Source organism: Monodon monoceros, unplaced genomic scaffold, assembly GCF_005190385.1.
Source record: "Monodon monoceros isolate NGI ecotype Baffin Bay Population unplaced genomic scaffold, NGI_Narwhal_1 Super_Scaffold_12, whole genome shotgun sequence".
Lineage (NCBI taxonomy): Eukaryota > Metazoa > Chordata > Mammalia > Artiodactyla > Monodontidae > Monodon > Monodon monoceros.
Genome location: NW_021703768.1, coordinates 29145941 through 29156127, shown reverse-complemented (window position 1 = coordinate 29156127; position 10187 = coordinate 29145941). Strand labels below are relative to the sequence as shown.

Genomic DNA, 10187 nt, shown 5'->3' with positions numbered 1-10187 from the left:
CTATCAGCTCTAGCGTTGTGCTACTCTCTGAAATTGTAAAGCAGCAGCATGGCACAGTAAGAGGGCTTCTATATATTCTTTCCTGGAAACAGAGCGGAAGTGAGTGAGTTCTCAAAAGAGTCTGAGCTGTGTGGCTTCGGGGCTTTGCAGACTCCCGGCAAACAGGCGCACTCCTAAGTGACTAAGGATGCTGGAGTGGCGCTAATGACGTGAGAAACTGGAAAGTGAGTCTCACGGAACTTCATCCTGTAATGAAGTGTTTATGGCACATAAGTTAAACCCCAGACACAAATGATAAACGAGTAAGCTGAAGGGGAAATTTTGCTTAATAACATCACAGCGCATTAAAAATAAATAGTAAAACTTTAGACATTAAGGCTTCCATAGGGGTAATGAATCAATTCCTAAAATTCCAGTAAGTCAATTCCAAAATACATTCATTTAAAAAATGTATAATGATATTATTAGGGGCCCCTCCCCCATAAGGTGATTACTTTGGGGGCAGGCCTGACTGCATTCTCTCCTGAAGTATGGCTGTGCTAATACTGATAGGATGATAACGAATTAAACTTGCAGTTAATTAAATTTTAAAGAAAATAAGACACGGGGTCTAAGAAGCTGAAGTTTCCATTGAATATGGATCATGGGGTCAAAACAGATAGCAGCCTTCACTAAGTATTTCTGTTTGCCTCTTGCCCTCCAGTGCAGAGTGATTTCAGAGCTGGCCCCCAGCAGTAAGGCACGGGGTGCATCCTTCCAAAAGTTCCATTGTTTTGTTCTTGAGGCAGCATATAGCAAGTATCAAATGGTCAAGGAGGTCAGAGGAAGAAACGCTTATTGAGAGGAGATATTGGGAAAGCTTCATGGAAAAGGAGTCACTTAAATAACGTTGCTTGAAAGCTCACGTAATACGGCCCCCTTCTCTGGGCCCCCAGTTTTAGAGGGGTCCCATTCCGGCTTTCCTTTGTCCAGGCCCTTCTCCAGGGAGTAAGGAATCCACAGACCCCAGAATTCCAGAAGCCCCTGCCCAAATGGCTCCAAGCTCAAGTGCAGGGCCTACCTTGGTCTCCTGGTGCAGCTGACTGCAGGAGTTTAGATGCTTGGACATGAGAGCTAGGACAGCTACATGGGCACACACGAGGCAGGATGGAGCTGAGCATGGGAAGAGAGGGCGAGGAGAGGTCAGAGGTCAAGTCTTTCCATGCCACCACGTTCTGGTAGGAAATGTAAGGAATCTGAGAACTGAAAGTTTGAACCCGGCCTTTTGGGTGCTTATAAGTCATAATGACCAAGGTAGGAGGGTAAAGCATATTTAACTCAATAGTTTGTTAGCTTGATTTAATTCTGAAACATTTCAACATATGGTGTGTGGGTGTCCGTTTGCTCTCCTCCCCCAGGTCCCAAGAATCCGAGGGGTGCGCCTGCACTTCAAGTATGACTTGAAGGAAGGGTAGGAGTTGGAAAAGCGGAGAGGAGCAGAGGTTTCAGACGGGTGGGATGCAGAGAAGAAAACAGACTCCTAGTTTGACTCCCTCGGGATGTCACTTCTCCAGCTAAATATTGCTAAGTATTTTAATTAATTTCCATTATATTCTAGAATCAGTGTTCCCAAACTTTTCAACTATTCCTGACATTGCCACTTTCAGTGCTCCTTTCCAAGGCTTCTTTAGGTGCAGCTCCCAGAACTGAGCACAGGGTGGGCAGAGCAGGACCTCGTCCTAAGGGCAGCGGACATTCCTCTTCACCCAGTCTCACACTGATGTTGCCGTCAACTCTAATCCCCACTTCATTTCCATGTCTTGTGCCTGAGTCATGTTTTCCCTATTCTATTTTGTTCCAGTTACATTTTTAATGCAAGTCATATATTTTTCATTTATCTTTTATTTTTTTCTAGAACTCATCCATAAGCATTTCTTTTGGATCCTGAGTCTGTCTCCTGTAAAGTAGGAGAGGGTTGGAGGAGAATATTAGGAAGCTGGTAAATTTCAAATTGCCTTTAAAAGAAAACCAAATTGGATGCTTCCGTCATCTCAAAGCTGCATGATTTTGTAGAAGGGTCATGCCAACACTGATGGAGGAACCTATGTTCCATCCCGAGCCTGAGGGAGAACGCTAGCTTCACACAAACCTCGTAGTTTGAATATTCAGGAGGTTTTCGTGGTTCAACTTCTCACCAAGCGTGTATAGAGCGAGTGAGGGTCTGTCTTCCATTGGCGGAGACAGGGCGCTCTCACTAGATGACTGTGTTGTGCGCGCACAGCCAGGACCTGGCTCCGCTGAGTGGCAGTGACTGTTGGAACCGACCCACCTGCAAGCGGAGCCACTCTAGGATTCTGCACTTAAAAATACCCGACAAGCGGCTTGCTGAGGCCGTGCTGTGGTTCCAGCACTATGCTAGGTATGGTAGAGGACAGAAAAGGAGGACAAGCCCCTCTCTGCCCTCAAGAAGTTCACGGTCTACCTGAAGCCCGAGACATGCCAGCAGGGCAGCTGTGCAGCAGGCAGAGCACCGTGTTCCACAGGCACCATCACTTCGGTCTCTACAACAACCCCTTGAGTGAGGAGCCTATGGTTGACAGCAAAATGCACCTCCTGCCGCCAGATGTCTACATTCTCATCCCTGAAACCCGTGAATGTTTTCTCACATGGCAAAAAGGCCTTTGCAGAGTGATTAAGGGTCTTGAGATTATCCTGGGTGATCCAGGTGGGCCCAGTGTGAGTGCAAGGAAAACACTCTGTACAGGGGGAGCTGGGTGAAGAGCTGGGCAACTAAACCCATGTCCCTTGGGGTACTTCATGGGGAAAGGGAACAGAATAGAATGGGAACTAGGATTTAACAGTGTGTGGCACTATTTGGGGCAAGCCTTTGTATGGCAAGCATTCTGCTGGGCTCTTTGTATACGAGGTTTCTTATTTTAACCACTAACGTGTGACATGGATACTACCATCCCCATTTAAAGGCAACAGGCTCAAAGCTTTGGTGTGACATGTCCTAGTTAACAAGCTTGTGACTTTGGAGCTGGGATTTGAACCTATGTGAATCTAACTTCAAGACCCATACTCTCTCCACACTGATCTCCTGTATAAGTGGAGGAAATACTCTGTCTTTTGGTTTTGAGGCATCTCAAAAGGCTCCCTCGCGTGCCTACCTTGATTCTCAAACTGCTGCTATTCTGAGGATTCAGTTGTCCAGGACCTGAGGCGGGCAGGGTCCTTGGGCAGTAGGGCTGGCAAGGCCCCAGGAAGAGCGGCTGGGATTAGGGAGCAGAGACTGGATCTCCCTGGGCCCACCTCCGGCCACCGAATTCTGGAAGACAAACGGGGCCTGGTTTAAAGGCACCTACAAGGTGGGTGTGGAGAGCACCAAAGACGTCTCTCTCCAGCTGCACAGCTTTCTCTCAGGTGAGCCCAGATCGTAGAACACACAGCTCAGCTAAAAAGTGCCTGCAGATGGGCCCGCCCACTTGGGATAACTTTTCTCCTCAATCTCCTTGCAGTGATTAGCCATCTGCACTGGGCCTGCGCTTTCAAAACCCAATTCAAGTTTGGAGAGAAAGCACGTGCACGCAGCACCGGTTTTTGAAGATGTCCAGCGGAGAGTGGTGTGAGCTCACTCACCAGAGCGCTCATCAAACTGTTGGGCTTCCCTGGAGCTGCAGGTAGAGAACCCCAGCCCAGGATCCTGCCGTCACTCAGGGAATCCCCCTACCCCCAGGGCAGGCATCCTTCTATGGCATTTCCAGCAGAGAACCCTGACCGCACAGTTACAGAACATCCTAAGAGACGGATTCCACTATTGGATGGAACTGTTGAAAGTTCTGCTTCATATATGCTGAGACTACTGTTACCTCGTACACAAAAGTATGAGTTATTATTAAATTTGAAAATAAGAAAAGTACCTGAAGATATATTAACTACATACCAATTTATCTAAATGCGGAGAGACACCATGACCTTTTTGTTTTAGAAATTGTTAGAAACTTTCTCTAAGTGACATTCAAATAATTTATACTGTGAAGGATAATTTGAACTCTTCCTTGCTTTCAGAAGGCATTTTGTATCCGAAAGGACATCAGTGATGCTGGGGCCCTGTCTCATTTTAATGGCACAGTAATTCTCTGTACAAATGCACTGAGTCTTCTAACATAATTAGGATCAATGATCGTCAAGACAGTTTCCATTGGTATCACACAACCACGTTGAAATAGCATATTTTCAGCTTTAGCATGTAAAAATTTTGTTCCATTTGAGCCAGAAAGAATTTCAATATATACACTAGTACTTAAAAAAAAAACAACAAAAAAAAACAACACAGGGCTTCCCTGGTGGCGCAGTGGTTGGGAGTCTGCCTGCCAATGCAGGGGACACGGGTTCGTGCCCCGGTCCAGGAAGATCCCACATGCCGCGGAGCGGCTGGGCCCGTGAGCCATGGCCGCTAAGCCTGCGCGTCCGGAGCCTGTGCTCCGCAACGGGAGAGGCCACAACAGTGAGAGGCCCGCGTACTGCAAAAAAAAAAAAAATACACCATAGGATCAATATAATCATGGATTTCCCTGCAAATTACCATCCCCATTAGGTGATTTCAGAAACCAAAGTGAACAGTTAAATAAAGCAAGAAAATTTATAAGCAGAAGAGATTATTGAAAATAAGTAAAAGCTAATAGCTATCGAATGCCTATCATGTGCCAGGCAGTGCTCACACTTAAGTTTTCACCTTTACAATTCCGCAAGGTTGATTTCACCCTTATTTTACAGATGAAAAAAAATAAAAAAGGCTTAAAGAGTTTAAACGACTTGCCCAAGATCACATAATTAGTGCTGCCACTGTAACGTGATCCCAGATCTCTCAAGAGCTAAGAGTCCACGTCCTTGCCACTGTTGAAGCTATACCTCTCATATGGGGAGGGAACAATACACACGGTGAAATAAGAAGCGACTGGCTATATTCAATATCCTGAGATAAACCATAAGGGGAAATTATATAAAAAAGAATGTATATATATGCATGACTGAATCGCTTTGCTGTACAGCAGAAATTAACACATTATAAACCAACTATACTTCAATTAAAAAAAAAAAAAAGCAATCAGGACGTGAGTCACCTGCAACAGGAAATGCAAAACAACAGAGGCTTCAGTAATGCAGGAGTTTTATTTCTCTTGAATGCAGAAGGAGGTTGTCTGGGGCTTATAGGGTCCCTCTACTTGTCAAGGATGGAAGCTCCTGGGCTTCAGTTTCTCTGCCCTGTGAGGATTCATGGTCCCAGACAGGGGTAGAGCGCCAACCATTACCTACCTGTTCATTGAAGCTGGCGGAGGAAGGAATTAAGGACATCCCACATCTTTAAGGACATGTCCCCAAAGTTGCTCAGATCACTGGCCAGAACATACAGACTCCTAGCTGCAAGGGAGGCTAGGAAGGTAATATTTTAGGTGGCTTTGTGCCCAATTAAAAATCAGGATTATAAGGAAGGAGGAGAGAATGAACATTGAGAGAAACAAGTAACAGCCTCTGCTACAGTGAGCTTATGGAATATGCTAGGAATAAATATGCTAGGAATAAAATGAAAACCTTTATCTCCCCTTTCGTGCAAGTGTATTTTCTATTAACAAAAAATGGAACATTAATTTGTATTTCTCTGGATATTTGAAGTATTTCATGAAAACATGTTAGTAGAGTGATAAACCCTCATTACCCACCACCCAGAATTACTGCTAACATCTTCCTTCAGATCTTAATTAGAAGTCTTGCCTCAGATAAGCCCCCTTTGCTGCCACGCCCCCATTCCACCCCTCTCCCTCCATTTCCAGAGGCAACTACTTTTCTGAATGATGTGTTTCCCATTGATGGTTCTATATTTTCTCTCTATAAATAACAACAGTACTTTAAAAAACTATATATAAGTGGCATACATGTCACCTTCTGACAGCTTGTTTTCATTCAATATTTTTTTAAGGCTAGCCATTGGTATTACATATTCAGTTCACTCATTTGAACTGCTTGTTTGCCATCTTATTGTCCATTATACAATTTATCCACTTTCTTGTTCACGGAGATTTAGGGTCCATCTCCAACTTTTCCCAGATACAAGCAATTCAGCTGTGATCAGCCACTAAGTCTCCTTGTCCACATGCGCCTGGATTCCTGAGAGCACTGCTTCTCAAGATGCAAGAAGCATGCGAGTCACCTGAGAAGTCTTGTTAATTGCAAATTCTCACTCAGCAGGGCCGGAGTGGGACCTGGGTGACAGTCCTCAGGTAGAGCCCATGCTGTGCCTCTGCAGACACTGTGAGACTCTAAGTATACCCCTGGAGTTGTCAGGTCAGGGGGTACGTCTTCAACTTTCATAGCCACCATCAAACTGAAGCAATTGTTCCCATTTCTCCATTCTCACCAACACTTGATCTTGTGAGACTTTTTGCCTTTTGCCAATCTGAAAACATGAAACAACTAAGTCATATTTCCCTGATTATCAGTGACAATGATCACCTTTTCATACTGTTTTGACTATTCAAGCTTTTTCTGTTCATATATTTTACCCATTTTTCTAATGCAGTGGTTCTAAGCGTGGTCTGAGGACCCTGGGAGATCCACAAGGTCCTTCATTTTCCAATTTCCTATCCACGTGAGGCTCAATTTTCTTCACATACTTTAACCAAAACATATAGGAACAGACTGATTGAAGAAGCAGCCATCAGAATCCAGCTGTCTTCTACTGAGCCAGACATTAAAGAGATTTTCAGAAATGTAAAACAAATGCCTCTCTTCTCATTAAACTTTCACTTTGAAAAAGTTATTTTCCATAAATGTTATTTAACATGTATTATTTTAAATAAGGTAATACTTCAAAAATTCCTCTGTTTTCATTTCTAATACAGTAAATATCAGTAGATACAAACTACATACACAAAACCACTTTGGGGTTCTCAATTTTTGAGACTGTAAAGGGATCTTGATACCAAAAAGTTTGAGAACTGCTCGGTATTAATGCGTAACTGTCAATTGCTCACTGATTTATAGGAGGTTCTTTTGTCGTTTAATGTATTCTGGATACTAATCCTTTGTCAGTTATATGTATCAAAACATTTTCTCCCAGTCTGAGGCTTGTATTTTTACTTATGTTGCCTATTGTTCTACAGAAGGTTTCATTTTGATGCCGTCCTATTTTCCTATAGTGCTGTGCTTTTGATAAGGATTCTGTTCCTATTTTGAAATAGGGAAGGTCTCACTGGGCTGTATGGAGAACCCTAGCTTTGGTACCACTGAATGAATTATGGAGGAATAAACGGGATTTCCCCTAACCCTCTCCTTCCAGAACCCTCAAGCTATGCACCTTCTACACTTGAGCTAACTTCAATCAAGATGGTAGTTACCACTGAGCTTTAATGAGATTAACGTAAAATATGTGCTCATGTATTTTTGAATATTCTGCTCTGCCTCAGACAAACAAAATCGAACGTCTGTGATCCACCAAAAATAACATTTTACCCTTGGCATAACATGTTTCTGTTTTCCTCTTCAGAAGTAGATTGGAAAGGAAATTCCCATAAAACTTAAAGCGCATTTAATTCAGCACGTACAGTTCTATCTGCAAATATTTTAACTGAAAAAGATTTAGTTCATCTAAATTCAATAACATCGTGTATAAAGCTTTTGTATTTAAAAAGCGTTTTCATATGTACTATTTTGTCTGACCTTCATAATAATCCTGTGTGATAAATGGAGACAATATTATTATGCTAACAACTGTGATAGAGATAAGGAAAACGAAGTTCAGAGAAGTTAAATGACTTATCAGCATCACACACAGGATTAGAACTGAAATCTAATTTCTGATCACAACTGATGAAGATCTCTTAAAAAGTATGGGTGACTTCTGTCAATGAGAATAAAAGTGACAAGAAACCCCAATCAATCGTCACACGTAGCAGGAATAAATTTAAATGCGCCTGCATGGTTGGTACAAGGGAAAGCAAGGAAGGTCTGAAGGGCATTTGCAGGACATTCTCTACCTTTCAAGATGACTTCCTAATTTTTACTGAACAATAAATAACATGTGACTAATATGCCCTCCCATTCATTAATATTCCTATTCATAATTATGGCCAATTCATCTAGTTCAAATTAGAGGAAGGTGGTGAGTGTTCAGATGAAGCCTGGGAGGAAAAGACCAAAGACAGAAATCTGGCTGGCATTTCCCCTGAAGGGACCAAGAAAGGGGGGAAAACAAGTAGGAGGAATTAGCAATAGAAGTTAGAAAGGGAAGAAGGTAAAGAAAATAAACATCTATCTAAATGAAAAAGAAACAAACTAAAAATTAAGCTACAAGTGCATATTTTCAAGTCCATCTCACAGAATGATCCGTATCATCAATACTATCCATGAAGCTTTCAGAAAAGACCTCACCCTCGGGGACCCTGTGTTTTAGAACTTATGCATAACTGAAGATTGTTTCATTTGAAGATCAAGGATATAAGGAGAGAAATAACTTCACTGAACAGCAAGTACTTATTTCAAGCTAGTGAGTTCAAAGTTACTTTCAAGGCCAACTAAAAGCATTGCCTATTTAATCCACCCTAAAACCTGACCCATCACTGATTCATATAGGTGATCACACTCACTTATAAAGATTCTCCGTATTTCTTTTTTCATCTTTGCTACAGAGTAGATAATCTAGGGCATAAATATCAGCCCTAGTGAAAAATCTTTCATTAAAAAAGTTTCTCTCTTGGGGCTTCCCTGGTGGTGCAGTGGTTGAGAGTCCACCTGCCAATGCAGGGGACACGGATTCGTGCCCCAGTCCGGGAAGATCCCACATGCCGCGGAGCGGCTGGGCCCATGAGCCTGCGCGTCTGAAGCCTGTGCTCCGCAACGGGAGAGGCCACAACAGTGAGAGGCCCGCATACAGCAAAAAAAGAAAAAAAAAAAAGGAAAAAAGTTTCTCTCACTGAATGATGGAAAAAACAAAAAACTTCTGAAAGTAGTGAAAAAACCCAAGGCAGAATATCCCTTGTTAAATAGAATAAATTCTGAACCATCTGCTACCTTGATCCACCATGCTTTACAGCTGTCCCTATGCCTAAGGAGGACACACCCTATAAATTAATTTGTTCCATCTCCGTGAGCCAAATCAGAGTGAAAAACCAAAAGATATATCTTATTGATAATTACCAGTAAAATCTCAAGTTAAATCAATATAATTATACCTTGAAGAGATACTATTCTTGAAAAACAACCATATATGTTCAATTAGTTTCTACTTATCATTGTCCTTGAGGGGAAAAAAAATGCAGTAATTAACAACAGGTTATTTAGAAGTAGTTTTAAAATCAGAACTGGAATCATAGTATCAGGTGGAAAAAATCCATGACGAATTTTAAAATGATCTGAGTCTTCAACAGATCATGAAGCATAACAAAACACAAAACCACTGAATCATATAAAAATGCTTATCATATAAAAACACTTTCACTTAATGTGAAATTCACAGAATAAAACAGAAAGGAGCATTTGTACGTGTTAAAATAATTTAATTCTCTCTGTACATTTCTGTCCATATGAGCCAAGAGAAGTCAAGAATGCATACTTTACAATATTTACCTGTTTTGAGACATTCAAGTCAATTCAGATGGCAAAAGTAGAATTCAATCACCAATGAAATGTTTAAAAAATATATATTAAACAAAAAAATGTTTCTACAAGATAAAAATAATCTCCCACAATGCAATAAATTGCAGATGACTGAAATTTTAACTCTTTAGATGACTTCAGTTCAGTTTTTGGTGTCAAAATCTAGAGACAATCAAAAAGAAAAAGCATTGGCAGGATTTCTATCTGTTTTTACGTTTCTCTTTTTTGCTTCGACTATCTGTTACACTGCTTAAAGGTGATGACGAAGGTGCTCTTGCATGACCTGTGGCCTTTAGATGGTCAAAAAGTTTATTCCGGGATGGAAATTCACTATGGCAGGTTGTACAGCTGATAAGAACATCACTCTGAGAAGGGAAAAAAAAAAGAAAAAACATAAGTAAAAAACATAAGTAAAAGCAAGTATTATTATCTGAGAGCAGTGTTTTCACGTTGAGATTAAATATCAAACAACTGCAAAATAAAGACCTTGTAACACAATGGACAGCTACTAAGACAGGCTCAACAGAGGCAGCTGTTCTTGGAAGTCGAGTTCCATT

The 10187-nt window shown here is 41.6% G+C and overlaps 1 protein-coding gene across 2 annotated transcripts in view; it reads right to left on the bottom strand.

The window, feature by feature from the left end:
• Positions 1 to 5980: 5980 nt before the first annotated feature.
• The window catches only part of DNAJC21 (DnaJ heat shock protein family (Hsp40) member C21), a 31382-nt gene continuing 27175 nt past the window's right edge, over positions 5981 to 10187 (bottom strand). The window contains exons 12-13 of one of the 2 annotated variants that reach the window (XR_003792837.1): positions 9601 to 9995; positions 5981 to 6433 (exon numbers count right to left, since the gene is read on the bottom strand). Coding sequence is in view for 1 of the 2 variants with exons in the window: in XM_029218719.1 (XP_029074552.1) it covers positions 9831 to 9995 (165 nt within the window). In the remaining variant the exon portion in view is untranslated. Of the gene's footprint in view, positions 6434 to 9473; positions 9996 to 10187 lie in introns of those variants that run through there. The other variant, XM_029218719.1, reaches the window with a different exon arrangement.